At 43.8% G+C, this 20374-nt stretch overlaps 1 protein-coding gene and 1 long non-coding RNA gene across 2 annotated transcripts in view; one reads left to right on the forward strand and one right to left on the reverse strand.

Moving 5' to 3' along the window:
- Window positions 1-442, reverse strand: part of LOC106818112 — a 2378-nt gene extending 1936 nt beyond the window's left edge. Inside the window, exon 1 of the mRNA XM_014822837.1 lies at window positions 112-442. Within this exon, the coding sequence (XP_014678323.1) occupies window positions 112-442 (331 nt within the window). The remainder of the gene's footprint in view (window positions 1-111) is intronic.
- Window positions 443-8998: 8556 nt separating this feature from the next.
- LOC106818567 overlaps window positions 8999-20374 on the forward strand; it is a 20573-nt gene continuing 9197 nt past the window's right edge. Inside the window, exons 1-2 of the long non-coding RNA XR_001395245.1 lie at window positions 8999-9009; window positions 10843-10849. This is a non-coding gene — a long non-coding RNA (uncharacterized LOC106818567). The remainder of the gene's footprint in view (window positions 9010-10842; window positions 10850-20374) is intronic.

The raw sequence follows: 20374 nt of genomic DNA on the forward strand, positions 1-20374 counted from the left end.
CACTCACGTTTAACCCAAATGGTTCGGACGGCGCTTCCATTTATAGCGCCCAAGGTGGCGTTTGGAAGGTCGTCAACTTGCTGGATTTCTCATCCAACACAGTGCCAGTACCATCTTGCAAATCGAGACGGCTGAAAACTCGTGCCTTTGAAAGGTCTGGTAGTATGTCATCCAGGACCGGCATGGGGAAATGCTCTCTCTTGAGTGCCTTATTCAAAGGTCTCGGATCTATACAGATCCTAAGGTCCCCATTCTTCTTCACGGTCACTGCCATTTGGCTATCCCAGTCACTGGGTTCGTCCATCTTCTCGATGATACCTTTGGACTCCATGTCCTTCAGCTTTGCTTTGACCTTGTCCTCATTGGCACTGGAACTTTCCGTGGAGGACAGATAGTTGTGGGAAATATCTTCTTTCACTACCAGGTGTACTGTTCCTGGCATTTTTCCCAGTCCTCCACGAACACTCTGGGGCATCCTCCAGATATAGCCCCGGTCACTGCATTAACCGACTTGAACATCATATAGTTAATGGTAATGAGCCCCATTTTTCTGCTGCCAGTCTACTAAGCAGAGGTCTAAGCTTCTCGGAAACCACTATGAACCTGACGTTGTGTTTCCTGCCTGTCTTGGGGTTTTTCAGTTTCAACGCACACTCGCCTAGTGGGGTTACTGCAGTCTTATTCCACATAGACAGCGTAACATCAGTTTTGATCACCTGTACGGACTTGGAATATATTTCTTTGGGACAACGTTGACTTGTAGCACCACAGTCTATCTGTAACTTTATCGGGTTAGTGTATCCCTGACCGTCCCAAACTAGCATCTCACAGTATAAGACTTGTTTGTGGGTGTCTCCACTGAGCCCTCTACTTTGCCAATGAACTCATCATCCGTTGACTCCGAGCACTCGCTCCGTTCTTCGAAATCATCCATGGCATGCACGCGTTTACTTTTCACGCATTTGCGAGACCCGTGGAAGTGATTGGCTTTGCGGCAGACGTTGCACTCTTCCATAAGCAGGGCATTTCTCCTTCACATTACATGGCGTCTGTTACAGTATATGCATTCCGCCTCCCGGGGTTCACTTGATCGCTGTCCCTTTCGTTGCTGTTTCTGACGATCAGGTCTGTGTGATGCCTCATGTCGGTGTGACACCTATGCACTCTGTAGTTTACCTATGGTTTCAGTACTGCCGGGTTGCCTCGCTGGCTTTGGCGATTCAATCACTCTGTTTAAATCCGGGTTGCCTTCACTCAGCATTTTCTGTTGCGCATCCTTATCCAGAATGCCACAGATTATCCGATTTCTCCAAGCTAATTGTTCAGCTTCATGTTGCGGTGTGTCCAAGTGATGACCTTTTGTTTTGTCCTGAGGTCGGATAGCCACATGTCTACAGACTCCTCCTTACGTTGGTCACGTGCGGAGAACAAATAATGTGCTACTGCCCGTTGGTCTGACCAATGCAATAAGAGTCCAGTTTCGAGATTATATCCTGTACTTATATCACTGGTACTCCGCCTAAAACCAGTGTAGCATGCGCAATGTCGTCCGGACCTAAACTATTTGACAACTCGTGCAACGCCTGTACTCGCTGTGGCGGGTGCTCTAACTGGATGCGAGTTGGAGTAGTTCTCCCACACTCTGCTTGTGCAATTCCCAATTCACCTTTTTGTCATCCACACCGTGACGTCTACCGACTTGGTGCCTTAATATTTGGCCTTAGAATAGCAAAGGATAATAATACGACAAATATAATGCATCCTATAATAATAATAAATTAATAATAATAATATAATATATAATATATATAAATCATAATTATATATATATATATATATATATATTATATATATATATATATATATTATATAATAATAACTATAATAATATATATAATAATAATACTATTTATAATAATTAATTAATATAATCAATAATAATATAGACTATAATGATACAAAGATGATAGGTTGGGGGGGGGGGTATTGCTTATATATATATATATAATATTATGATGAAGCATGGTGGTTGGGGGTTAGTTGTTATACTATATAGATATATAATTATGAGAAGATGGTGGTGGGGTGGGGTTAGTTTGTTATATATAATATATATATATATTATGATGAAGATGATGGTTGGGGGGTTAGTTGTTATATATATATATATTATGATGAGATGATGGTTGGGGGTGTTAGTTGTTATTATATATATAAATATAATTATTATGATGAGATGATGGTGGGGGGTGTTAGTTGTTATATATATATATATATTATGATAGAGATGGTATGGTTGGGGTTTTAGTTTTACTATATATATATATATATATATTATGATGAAGATGGTGGTTGGGGGTGTTAGTTGTTATATATATATATTATTAGATTTGAGATGGTGGTTGGGGGGTGTTAGTTGTATATATATATATATATTATTATATTATGATGGAGATGATGGTTGGGGGCGTTTAGTTGTTATATATATATACTATCCGCTGATTGACAGATGATGTTGGGTGTTAGTTGTTACTATAAATTAATTATATAATAAAAATTAAAAAATAAATAATAAATAATAATTATATATTATGATGAAAATGGTGGTTGGGCTGGGGTTAGTTGTTATATTATATATATATTAATGATGAGATGAATGGTTGGGGGGTTAGTTGTATTATATGATATATATTATGATTGAAGCATGGTGGTTGGGGTGTTAGTTGTTATATAGTATATAATATCTATGATTGAAAGATGATGGTTGGGGGGGGGTTTAGTTAGTTATATATATATATATATATAGTTTATGAATGAAGATGGTGGTTGGGGGAGGCTGTAGTTGTTATATATATATATATCGTGGATGAACGATGATGGTGGGGGTGTTAGTTAGTATAATAGATATATATATTATGATTGAAGATGGTGCGTTGGGGGTTAGTTGTTATATATAATATTATATCCTGCATAAGATGATGGTTCGGGGGTGTTAGTTGTTAATATATTATATATATTATGATGAAGATGGTGGTTGGGGGTGTTAGTTGTTATTATATACTATATTATGATGAAGCATGATGGTTGGGGGTTAGTTGTTATATATATATATCATTTATGATGAAAGATTAGATGCGTTCGGGGGCGTTAGTTGTATATATATATATATAATATATATATTATGTATGAAGATGATGGTTGGTCGGCGGGGGTTAGTTTTATATATATAATATATTATGATGAAGGATGATGGATTGGGGGGTTAGTTGCTATATATACTATATATATATATATATACTATATATATCATTATTTGATGAATATGATGCGTTGCGGGGGATTAGTTGCTAATATAATATATATATAACTAGATCATGATGAGATGATGTTGGGGGGTGTTATAGTTGTTACTATATATATATGGTTTGATGAAGCATGATGGTTGGGGGGGTTAGTATGTTATATATTATATTAATATATATATTATGATGAGGATGATGCGTATGGGGGGTGTGTTTAGTTGGTATATTAATATTATATATTATGATGAAGATGATGCGATTGGGGGGCATGTTAGTTGTTATATAAAATAATATATATTATGATGAAGATGATGGTTGGGGGGATTAGGTTATATATATATAATATAGTATATATATAATTATGGCATGAGATGATGGTTGGACGGGGTGTTTAGTTGTTATATATATATTATATATATATTATATGAAGATGATGGTTGGGGGTGTTAGATTGTATATATATATTATATTATGATGAAGAATGAATGGTTGGGGGGTTTAAGTTCGTATATATATATATATATTATGATGAAGATGGTGGTTGGGGGTGTTAGTTGTTATATATATATATATTATGATGAAGATGGTGGTTGGGGGTGTTAGTTGTTATATATATATATATTATGATGAAGATGATGGTTGGGGGTGTTAGTTGTTATATATATATATATATATATATATATTTATGATGAGATGATGGTGGGGTGTTGTAGTTGTTAATATATATATCTATATACATATAATATTATGATGGGAAGATGATGGATTGGGGGGGTTAGTTGTTTATATATTATATTATGATGAAGCATGAGGGTTTGGGGGGGCGTCTTAGTTGTTATATATATATATATTATGAGGAAGATGATAGTTGTGGCAGTGTTATTGTTATATATATACTATCATTATGATGCAAGATGATGCGTTGAGGGGGGGGTTAGTTTTATATATAATATATATATATATTATGATGAAGATGGTAGGTTGGGGGGTGTTAGTTAGTGACTCATATATATTATATTCATTGATTGAAGATGGATGGTTGGGGGGTGTTAGTTGTTTTATATATATATATTTGATGAGATGATGGTTGGGGGGTGTTAGTTTGTTAGTAATATATATATATTATGATGGAAGATTGATGGTTGGGGGTTAGTTGTTATATATATATATTTATGATGAAAAGCATGGGGGTTGGGGGTTAGTTGTTATATATCATATCATATTAATGATGAGTGGTGGTTGGTGGTGTTATAGTTGTTATATATATACTAATTATAATATATTATGATGAGATGGTGGTTGGGGGGGTGTTAGTTTATTATATATATATATTATGATGAAGATGCGTGTGTTGGGGGTGTTAGTTGTTATTATATTATATTATTGAATGAGATGATGGTTAGCGGGGTGTTAGTTGTTATATATATAATTATTATGATGAAGATGGTGGTTGGGGGTGTTAGTTGTTATATATATATATATATTATGATGAAGATGGTGGTTGGGGGTGTTAGTTGTTATATATATATATATTATGATGAAGATGGTGGTTGGGGGTTAGTTGTATATATATTATATATTATGAGAAGATGATGCGTTGGGGGTGCTAGTTAGTATATATATATATATATATGAATGAAGATGATGGTTGGGGCTGCGTAGTTGTTAATTATATATTATATATATCGTGATGATAGATGGTGGATTGGGGGTTCAGTTTGTTATCGTACAGGGTTTCACTGGTTGCCATAGACACGAGTGGGAGAGATCTTAGTCAGCGACCATCAACAGATTCTGTACGTTACGAGTAAAAGCCATACACACCACCGTATATGGAGATGGGAATGAAGCATCAACATGATAAAGTAATCCTCATTCGGTCGTCATCATCGCGTCGTCATCGCACGTCGTCATTCGTCAACTGTCATCATCGTCAACGTCGTCATCAGGTCAACGTCGTCAATCTTTGTCGGTAAGTAGAATCAGTGGTTGTCGTACGCAATCGTCATCGTTGCGTTCATCGCCTCATCATCATCCTCGTCGTCGTTATGATGATCGCGCAGCATCACGAGGCCAACACTAGCTAGCATGTCGATCACCACCATATCATTATCATCAATCGATCTCATCATCATCATCATCGTCGTTCGTCGTGGCGTCGTCGTCGCGTCGCGCCCACTAAATCTGAACGGCTTAGCCAAGGCACTTGAATAAACTACAAAACTGAAAATAATATGATTGTCATTATTAGTTCTGTATACTTATTATATATATATTCGCATGGCAGACACAGCCACTCGCAGCGGCGGAGTGCCGCGGATGCGTTCAGGCGTTAGTTTTTACATAGGTTTTTTATGTAAGGAAAGTTGAATATCACAGTGACGCAACAGTGGAACTGTAAACAGAGAGGTACGGTAGTAGGCCTTATTTGTGGAATGTGCCGTCTCATATTATTTCCAGTTTTACTGACTAGTCCAAGTGCCTGTGGGTATATCTTGTTAATATCGAGATCGATCGAAATTTCATCGACGCTAACTAATATAGAGCAAATAGGTAAAGAGTTCGCCACACGCCACCATGCATCTGATACTATCTCTCTCTCTCTCTCTCTCTCTCTCTTTTTTTTCCTCTCTTTCTCTCTCTTCTCTCTCTCTCTCTCCCCCCCCTTTCTATAATCTCTGTTTCGCTGTCACCACTTCCCCTTCTATATCTCTCCTCCTCTCTTCCCTCCATTCTAAATCTGTCCTCCTCTCTCGCCTTCTACATCTCTCTTCCTCTCTCCCTCTTCGTATCTTTTGAAATTTCACTGTGACATTGTAGCCTCATACATCCAGGCATTTATAGATTCTACTAGCAAACCCGGCAGTCAAATTCTTTCTAACAGACAGTAAACAAATCCATGTTCAACCCTCATATTGAGGGTCAAAAGGTTATCCGACACTTACTCTTCGCATGTCAGCAGAAGGGACATTGCATGGTCCTTTCAATAAAGCCATAAAAATGCTAGGTCACCGCTGAAACAAACAATCGCTCCGTCAGACCATGTCCTCAGAAAATGTCTAAAATCTGCCCTGTGCCCATTGACCTTTGACCTGTGACCTCCAATTTCGGCACAGTGATGGCTTTTCCTATCATGATGCTATACACCGACTATCACGAGCCTAGGTCGAGCTGTTTAGATTTGTGCCGCAATTCTGCATTTCCTCCCTATACCTTAAGTTAAGGAGTGAATGTTCCCCCTTCTTTTACACCTCTTGACCTTTGACCTTTGACCCCCAGCTTCGACATCCCAACTCGTTTTGACGATCCCCCCCCCCCGATGTGCCGAATATCGTGACCGTACGTCGAGCGGTTAAGATTTGTGCCCAACTGTTGACGCACGGACGGCCGGACGCACGCACGCACGGACGATCGTGCGATTCTACAAGCTGCATCTGACTATGTCAGATGAGCTAATAACACACATAGTTTATTCGTAGACTTGTTATTCCGCTATTTTCCAACTACCACGATCAGACCATGTGACCCTTCACACATACAGGGCGGGAACACAGAACAAGACTACGCGGTGTGATACAGCGACGCTCTGTATACATAGACTACCACCAAAACAACCCTTTGTCTAGCCGCACTCCGCGTCTCTAACTAATTTATGTAACATCTGTAAATAATATGTTACATAGATAGATAGAGATAGATGGATGGATAGATGGATGGATGGAAGGACAGATAGATAGATAGATAGACAGATAGATAGAGAGATAAATATATTAATAGATAGATAGATACATACATAGATAGATAGATAGAAAGATCGATGGGTAGATAAATAGATAGATAAATAGATAGATAGATGGATAGATAGATAGATAAACAGAGGTCGAAAGATAGATAGACAGATAAATATATAAATAGATACATACATAGATAGATAGAAATTTAAAAAGATAGATATAGATAGATAGATACATAGATACATAGATAGACAGATAAATATATAAATACATAGATAGATAGATAAGTAGATAGATAGATCGATAGATAGATAGATACATAATAATTAGATACATGAATAGATAGATAGATATATACATACATAATTAGATGCATGACTAGATAGATAGATAGATTGATCGATTGATCGATAGATATAGATAGATAGATAGATACATAGATACATAGATAGATACATAGTCTCATAGATACATAGATAGATAGAAAGATATACATAGATATAGATATATAGATCGATATTTTTAGAGTATTTTTCTTTCAACCAAGTGGTCACCAACTGAGCACTTCATTTCCCGGGCAATGCCGGGTGTCCTGCTCGTATCTTATATCTATATGCATGTATATTTATGTATGACTGGGAACCTTTAGATCGGTATTTCCCTGCAAAGAATAAAAAAAGAAAAGAAAATTCATTCCGTGTCCCCTTATATGTTTGTGAGTGCAGCTGATCTAGCTCCCCAAAGTATATCTTCATGCAGGTACTGCATGTTTAGTATAAGCTGAACTATATAGTAATATTACCAATAAGGCTGCTGCCAACCCTACTACCGTGTGTACCTGCTGCCTTCCCTGTTCTACGTTTAATCATATTTAAAAACGTTTTCTATGGTTTTCGTATCCAGGACACATGGTCGTGTACAGGGGGGGGGGACCAGGGGGTCCGGACCCCCCCCCCCCTGCTCGCGCAGAAAACGCATCTAGGAAATGCTCTCTCTTGAGTGCCTTATTCAAAGGTCTCGGATCTATACAGATCCTAAGGTCCCCATTCTTCTTCACGGTCACTGCCATTTGGCTTACCCAGTCACTGGGTTCGTCCATCTTCTCGATGATACCTTTTGGACTCCATGTCCTTCAGCTTTGCTTTGACCTTGTCCCTCATTGCCACTAGAACTTGGTGTGTCCAAGTGATGACCTTTTGCTTTGTCCTAAGGTCGGATAGCCACATGCATGTCTACGGACTCCTTACGTTGGTCACGTGCGGAAAACAAATAATGTGCTACTGCCTCATTGGTCTGACCAATGCAATGTAATAAGAATACTCCGCCTAAACCATTGTAGTTGCGCAATGTGTCCCGACCTAAACTATTTAAAAACTCTGCACGCTGTACTCGCTTTGGCTGGTGCTGTAACTGGGATGCGATGGAATAGTTCTCCCACATCTGCTTGTGCAATTCCCAATTCACCTTTTTGTCATCACCGGTGACGTCTACCGGACCTGGTGCCTTAATATTTGGCCTATAATAATGTTGCACCTCCTGTACGTGTTGGGCGGGAACATCCCCTGCTTGTGCCTGTGGGGCAAGGTTATCCCTTTTGGCCCTCTGTACATCATCTTCATGGTCTCCCGTACTGGATCCCTGTGGAGCACTAACTAAATGTCACCTCAACAAGATGTGTATGCCGGTATGTGTACAACATACATGCATCTACACTACTACTGTACTTGTGTATGCAAATATCGCGAGGGTGTACTGTCATACAGCATTTATCGCACTGAACTTTCTGTATATGTGGCTCTAAACAGTAGGTACATATGCCATTTGTGTACCATCATACTACGAAACATAGGCCATTTAAAGTAAGCCTTTAACACATCGTAATAATCAATACATGAGCACTTAACACATCATACCACGCGAACACGTTGCTCTACACAATAGTAGTACTGTACATAATTGTAATGCACATACATGTGCATGTAGATGTAATAACGCACATAGAGTTAATTGATTCCTGGTATTGTATCCAGCACCGTAGGAACTTGGTACGTACTGTAGACTTACAGACTGTACATTCTTACTGTTATAGTGTCTGTCTACCTTGATCCCACGACGAATTGCTGGGCCATGTTCTCTATCCTTGAACCCATGGTCGAGCTGGGCGGCCACACACACGATAACGTAGATAGACTTGTATCACTCGGTCAGTCACAGCTGTACATCCACAGGGTAGGCTATGAATAGCACGCACGTTGGTCTGCAAGTCTGTCAGTATAGCGGCTTTCAGTCCTGTATCGAAGCCGCTTCGTCACGGCTAGGTGTTTACAACGCCAGCCCGCATTCGGATAGGGCACGGCGTATAACCTGCTCACGGCGCAGTTCCCGGGTAGTTGGTGGCGCTGACACTTAACTTGGCGATGTTGTTTGTCGGACACGATTGTCCTCCGATGAAAAAAAGTACGAGTGTCACCGACTGTACTCACTGTTGATAGTCTGTTACCGCTCGCAGCACGCTGCCACCATGTAACACGCCAGTATAAACATAACTCAGAGTGAAGACAAGTGCCCCGCGAGCGACAGCGCTATACTCAATGCGTCTACTGCGGCGTGACTTGTGCGTGTGAGTGTGTGGGATTCTAGTAAAACCCTCGTTCAGTTCGCCAAAATGTGTTGAGATACACGCCGAAACAGTAGAATGCACAGGGATGGTATCAGGAACTTCTCAAAGGCATATGTTCGTTGGGATCATTATGAAAGTGCACGGGATGTCCGCCGTAGCGTGTTAGAGTGTCTTTCAGATGTAAAGATGGAAGTCTCCCATCCGTACCGTATTAGCCAACAACCTATTTGCAAAAAAATAGAGAGAAACAGAACCGAATAGGATAAGCACTCATCCCAGTTTCCTACGCAAAGCCTACAGGCTGCAATTAGAGAGCTGGCCACCTGCTAAACTAATTAACGCTAGGCAAAAACTACACAGTATGTCCTTACCACCAAACCACCACATGCACTGCAGTGGCCACTGGCAGTGGCATACGTTAGCATGTAAAATACTGACAGTACAGAATGCCATAGCAATTATACGATTTAAGGAGCATAAACCTTCCTTCAACCAAATTAGCTTTTGAAATTTCACTGTGACATTGTAGCCTCATACATCCAGCATTTATAGATTCTACTAGCAAACCCGCGCAGTCAAATTCTTTCTAACAGACAGTAAACAAATCCTATGTTCAACCCTCATTATTGAGGCGTCAAAAGGTTATCGACACTTACTCTTCAGCATGTCATGCAGAAGGCGACATTGCATATGGTCCTTTCAATAAAGCCATAAAATGCTAGGTCACCGCCTGAAACAAACAATTGCTCCGTCAAGACCATGTCCTCAGAAAATGTCTAAAATCTGCCCTGAGTGCCCATTGACCTTTGACCTTGTGACCTCCAATTTCGGCACAGTGATGGCTTTTTCTATCATGATGCTATACACCGACTATATCACGAGCTAGGTCGAGCTGTTTAGATTGTGCCGCAATTCTGCATTTCCTTCCCTATACTTAAGTTAAAGGGTGAATGTTCCCCCTTCTTTTACACCTCTTGACCTTTGACCTTTGACCCCCAGCTTCGACATCCCAACTCGTTTTGACGATCCCCCCCCCCGATGTTCCGAATATCGTGACCGTACGTCGAGCGCTTTAAGATTTGTGCCAACTGTTGACGCGACGGACGGCCGACGCACGCAGCACGGACGATCGTGCGATTCTACAAGCTGCATCTGACTATGTCAGATGAGCTAATAACACACATAGTTTATTCGTAACTTCTATTCCGCTATTTTTCAACTACCACGATCAGACATGTGACCCTTCACACATACAGGCGGGAACACAGAACAAGACTACGCGGTGTGATACAGCGAGGCTCTGTATACATAGACTACCACCAAAAACCCTTTGTCTAGACCGCACTCCGCGTCTCTAACTAATTTATGTAACATCTCGAAATAATATGTTACATAGATAGATAGAGATAGATGGATGGATAGATGGATGGATGGAAGGACACGATAGATAGATAGATAGACAGATAGATAGAGAGATAAAATATATTAATATGATAGATAGATACATACATAGATAGATAGATAGAAAGATCGATGGGTAGATAAAATAGATAGATAAATAGATAGATAATAGATAGATAAACAGAGGTCGAAAGATAGATAGGACAGATAAATATATAAATAGATTACATACATAGAATAGATAGAAAGTTAAAAAGATAGATATAGATAGATAGATACATAGATACATAGATAGACAGATAAATATATAAATAGATAGATAGATAAGTAGATAGAGTGATCGATAAATAGATAGATAGATACATACATAATTAGATACATGAATAGATAGATAGATATATACATACATAATTAGATGCATGACTAGAATAGATAGATAGATTGATCGATTGATCGATAGATATAATAGATAGATAGATACATAGATACATAGATAGATACATAGTCCCATAGATACATAGATAGATTAGAAAGATATACATAGATATAGATATAATAGATCGATATTTTTGTCAGAATTTTTTTCTTTCAACCAAGTGAGTCACCAACTGAAGCAGCTTCATTTCCCGCGGCAATGCCGGGTGTCCTGCTCGTTATCTTATATCTATATGCATGTATATTTATGTATGACTGGAACCTTTAGATCGGTATTTCCCTGCAAAGAATAAAAAAAGAAAGACAAAATTCATTCCGTGTCCCCTTTATATGTTGTGAGTGCAGCTGATCTAGCTCCCCAAAGTATATCTTCATGCAGGTACTGCATGTTTAGTATAAGCTGAACTATATAGTAATATTACAATAAGGCTGCTGCCAAACCCTACTACCGTGTGTACCTGCTGCCTTCCCTGTTCTACGTTTAATCATATTAAAAAACTTTTTTCTATGGTTTTCGTATCCAGGACACATGGTCGTGTACAGGGGGGGGAGACCAGGGGGTCCGGACTCCCCCCCCCTGGTCGCGCGCAGAAAACGCATCTAAAGAGGTCTAATTTCAAAAATTTCTGTGGGAGGGCCCCCAGACCCCCCCCCCTTCGCGTGCTCGCAAGTTTGGTTTACGGTTAGACTCCCCCTGGTACAAATCATGTACACGCCCCTGGGACATTCTAGTAAAAAGTGCTCCAGCCTCCAGTTTCTCCAACTCTCCTCTCCCACAAATTAAACATTTATCTTCGCCTCCCCAGGCGCGTAGCCAGGGGGGGGCGGTCGCCCCCCCCCAAAAAAAAAACGCCGGCCAAAAGAAAGAGAAAGAGAAGAAAAAAAAGTAAGAGGACGTAGGAAGGAAAATGAGCATACAAAGACACATGACAAAGACTGTGTTAAAAAGATTATAAAAGAAACAACAAATATTGTAGCAAATTACTACATTAATTTCTTTGTTTCTTTTACATCTAAATGGTTTATTTATTTTTCTTCGTAACAAGCACCAGCGGATCACACACGTTCTTCTAAGACTTCTTTATTCTCTTATTTTCTGCCTAATGTCGTCTTATATAACATAACGATCGAACGACCGTATCTTAACGAACGTATTTGAACGAACGTAGCTGAACAAACGTATCTGAACTTAACGAACGAACGCACGAACGATTCTGAACGGTTAATCTGAAAACAAATTCAAAGAACACATTTACTACTTACTGTATTGTAGTGCCGTCCTTGACAGCTTGCGAATAGTATGACTATGTTACAACGTTAAGTCTAAGCCAAGAATAAGAGAAAGCCAGTTGTTACCATGCGAGCGAATACAGCCGTGGTCGCGGTCGTGCCTGCCGGTGCCTGGGTGTGAAGCCGAATTCCCCGATTCTCCCCGGCTCTTGTCTTATATAGGCAGCCACGACCGCGCCTCGCGTGCGTCACGCGTGCGTCATCTACACTACCGTGACATCATCTTGACACAGGCCCTCGCTAGGGATTCATCGCCCGAGCGCTTCTGCCTTCCCGGCCAAACTGTTTACACAGACACGCTCCTCACTTAGGGCTCTATTCAACTAGCTAGCTCAATCGCCTCGACTCGTGCACTCTCGACTTCTAGAGAGAGACGCGGACCTAGACTAATTCAATGACACAAACGGCTACAACTCAGTTACTCAATTACTGTTAGGACGTCGATGCTAGCACTTAAGTGCCAGGATCGACCCAGCAATGAACGTACTGGCTGGCCTTACGTGTCATTCTAAATTTTAAAATTCATAAAACTTGTAGTTTCACATACAATAAATTCACACACAGTAATTCGCACACAATAAATTCGCGCACCTTAAATTCGCACACAATAATTTCATGGCACTACACAATAATTTCATATACAATAATTTCATGGCACTACGCAATAATTTCATAAGCAATAAAAGAACATGTAGTAAGTAATATATAATGAGTGGACTACTGGTGTGGGTCTATAGCCCACACCGTACATTAGTACTTGTACCGCCGATGCCTTTCAGCGGTCGTCTGCCTCCTCATCTTTGTTAGGGGGGGGGGGTGACGTTTCCGAGATTGCGGACATCAAGGCCGTCAGGGCCAGATTGCGTGCAATCTGGCTGATGTGGTCCGGATTGAACGTAGTGTTCTCCGGGTCGTCGTCCTCGCCAACAAAAAATTCATACGTCATCGGGTCGTCGGCTGTGCCCGTCCCGACGAATGAGCCAATATATTGCGCCTCCGGAAATGGTGACGGCCTATCGCCATTCTGGGAGCTGTTGTCCCGTGAGCCGTCCGTGGAGTCTGGCTGCGGGCGTGGGTGGCTCAGCGCTGCCGTGCCAAGAAATCGGGCTCCTGGCGGCTGCTGCCAGGCCTGGCCTGTGACGCAGGCCTGGCAGTCACAGGTGTTGCGACTGTAGGCGGCACTGGCGTAGGCGCAGGTGTCGCGTGCGCGGGTGGCAGTGGCGTAGGCGCCGCCGACGGCGCAGGCTATTCAGGCGCAGGCGGCCCCGGCGCAGGCGTAGGCGCGGGCGGCCTCCGTGCAGGCCATGCAGGCACGGGCGGCCTCAGCACAGGCGACGCAGGTTCAGGGTGCGTTGGCGCTGACGCAGTCGGTGCATGTGCAGGGTGCGCTGGCGCAGAGTGCGCAGGTGCAGGTGCGATACGTGGCTCTGGCGCAAACGGAGCAAGCGCAGGCGGCGCCAGCGTCTGCCGGCAGCGGAGACGACAGCGTCGGTGGCTGCTGCTGTTCGGGTTGTTGCCCGTCTCCGACGTTTAGCTTGTTCCTGACAATGTCAATTGGTGGACGTAATACGTGGCACCGAGTTAGCCGGGACAGTATATAATAGCGACTGCCCGGTTAGTGCCATAAAGGCACAAAACTGCTTGTAGAGTGCGGTCGTGTATCATGCAATCCGCGGAATGAATAGAAGGTAATAATCCGCCTTAAATGGCTAATGACAAATACCTGCTATTAAATGAGCGAGGTAATAGAATTATCCCCGCTATCGATTACTACTTGTGCTAGCGGCAAATACGCTGCACGTTGTCGGAGGTGTAAAACTATTCTTATGCCGGTATTAAGTAAATAGTGGCCACTTATAGAGTACATACTGAACTGGCGATTCATGTTGCTGACCAGCTAGCCAAACCTCCGAAGTGTGGCGCTTGAGGGGCGGCTACACAGCGCGGGGTGCGGCTATTGGGCAGGGAACGGGTGTCGGCATCGTACGCTGCGCCGATCGGGATCGCAGCGAAATATGCCGGTGTAGTATGGGAGTGAGTGGGGAGGCCCTAGCCATAGCCATTGGGGGTGGAGGTGTGGAGGGAGTGTCGGACACTGCCTGCACTATATTGACATCGGGAGGGGATCGTAACAGTATCGAGGTGGGCAGTGGGGTGTTGGTAAAGGAGGATGGACCTGGGTAACCATCTACGTGGGGCTGGAGGGTGGGTGTTTCTGGGGCGAAGGAACCCATTCGCAGCTGAGGTTCGAGGACCGTGAGTGGCATAGCGGAATATAACGAGCGGGGTCTTATTGTGGTAGGGGAGGGAGAGGTACTCTCGACCCATGTACGTCGGCGAGGGAGGGGCGTGCGGTCGGCGGGACTCGGTTGGGGTTGGGGTTCGGGGGTGTGCGGGCGGCGGCACCGACAACAATACCAGTATGTGACGGCGACTATAACGGTGAGCAGAAGAGATGTGAGGCCGATATAGATTACGGAATGATGCGTGGCGGCCGTGATATCTGAGCTGCCTATTGCTGTATATGACGAGGCAATAGATGGCAGGCGTTTGGTGTTTTTGACCGCAGTTACTAGGTCAGCGTATGCTACGTCGAGGTCAGCGTGCGCATATGAACTAGGAGGTACAACTTCTGGTAGGATCCAGTCTTCCGAGTCAGCAGTTGACAGGCGTTTGGCGTCGTACATGTCCGACCATATTGTAGGGACTGCGTGGTGGAACAGGCGGTCGAGTGGGGGTATCTCGATTTGCACATCGACAGCGGTTTCGTGGTGAAAATATGATGGCAGAGAAAAGTGCTTGGACTCGGCCTTACAGCCAGAGTGTAGTGTAACTGTCTGTTGTTGCTGAACGAGGAACTCTTTAGTTGTGACCTGTGCCGTAGGGTGCGACTGGCACGATATTGCCAAACGTAACGGGTGGGGTGTCGATATTAGCCAACTACCGTCAACGAGGTAGGTGGCGCGCGGCGTTGGCCGTGCATAAAAGGTGACGCGCCTCGCACATAGTGTGAAGATGAGAGCGGTATCATTTAGAAATAGCGCGACAGGGCACGTAATCGCTGTCGACATGTGGTAAATGGGAGATCTTACATCACAGATATCTTGATGCTTACTCAAGCATGACCGTACGGCGGGTTCGTCCGGTTGCACGTAGTTGGCATGGTCGAGGGAAATTCCAATGAAATTTTGTGAAATTTCGAAGTATGCCGCCGCAGTGGAGTTACCGAGGAACACTGGCGGTGTTAAAATTTGGTACATCTGAAACGTCATCTCATTGTATGTGAGTGGTAAGAATGCGATGACGTGGAGTCCCATGTCCACGGGAACTATAATAGCCTCCATTAGGTTATAATAATAAAACAGGTCAGCATGGGGTCTGTGTGGCAGTGCTAACGTGGGGGGTAGCGAGCTTTCGATAGTAAGTAAGACTCCGCGCAGCTGATGGGGGGGTAACAGCGTAGAAGGCAAGCTGCCCGTTAATAAAACGGAGATAGCGTTTATCGTGGTATCAATTGTGGTTTGAACGTTATCGAATGCTACCGTCAAACTAGAAAGGGATAACTGGAGGTGCGTAATGGCAATGAACTCCCGTGCCACAGAGCCTTGGAAAGCCGTTACTTTAAACATGAGTGTGCGTACACTCCCGGGCATGAGAAATTACGTGGGACAACACCTCCGTATTCATTTCTGTCTGAATGCGAGTATAATTTATGACGGTGAGGGATTCGTCGATTACAGTCAAAATTCGCTCCTGTGTCGTACCTAACGCGGATAACTGCCGTTGCAGTTGCTTAATCTCATCATCTGTAGCCGTGCCGAATAAGAATTTTGCAAGCTTACCAAGGCCACCAACTATAGCGCGTTTCTCCCTTGATTTATGCAACAAGTGCAGGTCTGTTAAACGAAGATTAAGTGTTTGCAAGCGTTGGCGAAACAATGCGATATGGGCTTGCACGAGGGATGTGATGTCCCTGTTCAAGGTCACGAAGTATTGATCGTCGGGGGAGGGGAAAGGGGAATACGGTGCTTCCGCTGGCTGTCGTCTATACATCTTGCGCACGTCATTGTGCAACGAGTGTAGATACGTCTGGAGTGAGGTGAAGTTAAGAGTGAAGGCTATACCCCAAGTACTCTGTGTGACCGAGATATGACCTCTCGGGATAAAAACTACTTCCATTGTGGGTCTCCGGACCTCAGTAGCTTGCGAGGCCGAGAGGATCGTCGAGGCAACTACGAGCAGGTTAACCATGGTAATAGGAAACATCGTCCTGAAACAAAGGAGGGACACATATGAGCGTCGTGTTTATATCGCACTTTAGCGCAACCGGCTATCCCGGCTATTTTGCGCAGCTATATTGCGCGAGTGGCACTAAATCGTCTGCATCCCAGCTAGCTATCAGTGCTTGGCGTGCTAGCCACACTGGGTGCATGCGTGTCGTCGTGGGAAGGCGACAAAAGAGGCCCTGTGTCAACCAGCGTTGCGTGACGCATTGGTCGTCGGGCTGGGCCTTCTCGACCCATAAGCACGGTCCTGGGTGCATCCCATGCCGAGAATGGGTATGCGGGCCGCGAGTTTTTTTTTTCCCAGTCGACATAGAATTTAGCGCCTTCTGATTGGCTGCTTCGATTTGCTTTGCCTTTGACAAGAGAACAAACGCCCATTTGTAACATAGCGAAGAATTGCAATTATTTTGCAATAATAACCCTAACCCTAACCCTAACCCTAACCCTAACCCTAACCCTAACCCTAACCCTAATTAAATTTAATTAACACTAATAAATAAAAATAGTGGTAAGTGCAATTGTGGTTTGAAACGTTATCGAATGCTACCGTCAAAACTAGAAAGGGATAACTGGAAGGTGCCCGTAATGGGCAATGACTCGCCAGTGCGCAACAGAGCCCCTTGGAAAGCCGTTACTTTAAACATGAGTGTGCGTCATCCCGGGCATGAGAAATATACGTGGGAGCAACACCGCCGTATTCATTTCTGTCTGAATGGCGAGTATAATTTATGAGCGGTGAAGGGATTCGTCGATTAACAGTCAAAATTCGCATGCGGCTGTGTCGTACTAACGCGGCGATAACTGCGCTGTGCAGTTGCTTAATCTCATGCGCATGCTGTAAGCCGTGCGCGAAATAATGAATTTTTGCAAGCTTACAAGGGCCACAAACTATAGCGGGTTTCTCCCTGATTTATGGCAACAAGTGCAGGTCTGGTTAACACGAAAGATTAAGTGTTTTGCATGCGATTGCGAAACATAGCGATATGGCGGTTGGCACGAGGGATGTGATGTCGGCGCTGTTCAAGGTCAGCGAAGTATTGTGCGTGCGGGGGAGGTGGAAAGGGGAATACGGGTGCTTCCGCTGGCGTGTCGTCTATACATCTGTGCGCAGCGTCCATTGTGCTAACGAGTGGTAGATAGCGTCTGGAGTTGAGTGAAGTTACAGAGTGGAAGGGCTATACCCCAGAGTAGCCTGTGTGACGCGAGATAATGACCTCTCGGGATAAAAACTACTCCCATTGTGGGTCTCCGGACCTCAGTAAGGCTGCGAGGCCAGAAGAGGATCGTCGAGGCAACTACGAGCGGCAGTTAAGCCATGGTAATAGGAAACATCCGTCTTGAAACAAAGCGAGCGACACATATGAGCGTCGTGTTTATATCGGCACTTTAGCAGGCAACCGCTATCCGCGGCTATTTTAGGCGCGGCTTAATTGCGGTCGAGTGGCTAGCTAAATCTCTGCATCCCAGCTAGCTATCAGTGCGCTTGGCGTGCTAGGCCAGCACTGGGTGGCATGGCGTGTCCGTCGTGGGAGGCGACAAAAAGAGCGCCCTGTGTACAACAGCGTTTGCGTTGACGCGATGTGGTCGTGCGGGCTGAGGCCTTCTCGACCCATAAGCAGCGGTCCTGGGTGCATCCCAGCGAGGAATGGGTATGCGGGCCGAAGGTTACTCACATGAATCGACACGGTACGTGTTTGGCCTTGCGCCATTAAATACGAAGTTGCAGTGTGCAGGAAATTTTCTTGACCACGGGTATAGTAGGGCTGCCACTGTGAAGGCAAATTTCGGCGGTCTGGTTTAAGCCGCCAACGTGGGGGTTATGAAAAATAGACGGGGTCTCCTATCGTCAAAGGATTGAAGCTTCGCGCACACTGTCATAAAGGCCGTTATATCGTTGGCACGTGCCACAGCTTAGTGTTCGCCGGCAATCGCCCGAAAACTCGCTGCAGACGTATCAGTTAGCGTGGGTTATTGGGTCGTCTGCATATGACAACTCGTCGGGGCCGTCAGTAACGCTGTCAAGTGGTAGCTCTGGGTGTCTGTACCATACGTGCAAGAGAAGGGGGTGAATTGTGATGGACTCGTTGATGGCATGTACGATATGCAAATAAGACCGAGTCTGATGCTTTGTAATCCCAGTCTGTAGTAGATCGGCGATTGATCATTAGAGGCGCACCGCAGCAGTTAGCAAGCGTGCGGCGGTGAAAGCGTTCGCATTGTCTGTTCGATCAAGGTGTAGGGTAAGTGAGACCTTGATGTTGGGTGTATGTACGAGCGATGTCGTCATCGTGTCATAGCTCATGAATGAATTGTCGCCTCCATTATCAGTTAAAAGGCTCAGCAATGCGCATCCATAACGCTAAACTTTCTCCAGATACTGAGACTAGCAAGATACTTCGTGTCATGCCATAATCCACACTACGTTATGACAAAATAAACTCGTAGTTCTCTCCAGTTTGACATGCGCGTTCCCAACAGAACTAGAGTGCGAAATCAAGGTAATCAGGCGCACAACCGCTAAATTGTTTCAAACCAACGATAACATCGAAGGCTGTGACGTGACGTCACATGTTTTTATCTTTGCTGCGCACCTGTAGCCGCGTAACCGCGCACCGCTGGGCTAACGGTTGCTTGGAAATTGGGGAAACTGTCAGCACAACATCGGAGGAATTTCACAACATTGGAGGTTTTTCAAAATTTAGCCTTTTTTAAGACAACAGCGCAGTGAAATGGAGAGAACTAGAGTTTATTTTGGCCATAACGGTAGTATGATTACTGCATGACACCAAGTATTTGCCTAGTCTGAGTACTGGGAGATATTTAGCGTTTGGATGCGCACTTGTGATCCTTTAAGATGGATCGAGGGCGACAGTGGACGAGGGATGAACTCGTCTACAATGATTGCGTCCACGGTAGCAGCGCTCTTATCTGGCAAATGGGAATGCTTCGAGTCATGACGGTGTAGAGATCCAGAAAGGTAAGCAGTGTACCGATTTTCCTGAATTGTGAGCAGGGGTGGCGGTCCCGGTATCATGCAAGTGGCGACCAACATCTACCTGAGTGTCTGGGCTGCCGGAGCATGGTGTAATGTGGGTTTGATTAGCCCCCCGTGATCGACTAGGGTTCCTGCGCGTAAATCTATTAGATTATACCGCTGTACGCATTATACACTAATTAGCCCACACTGAAGTACGGTATTTCAAACATAACACATATTTACTGGTCGGGGGAATGGACGGTAAACAATATTATGCCGTAATTAGTGAACAGTAGTGTACAAGCTGTGTACGCGATCATACAATACAT

This window comes from Priapulus caudatus, unplaced genomic scaffold, assembly GCF_000485595.1.
Source record: "Priapulus caudatus unplaced genomic scaffold, Priapulus_caudatus-5.0.1 Scaffold36, whole genome shotgun sequence".
NCBI classification, from domain to species: Eukaryota; Metazoa; Priapulida; class Priapulimorpha; order Priapulimorphida; family Priapulidae; genus Priapulus; species Priapulus caudatus.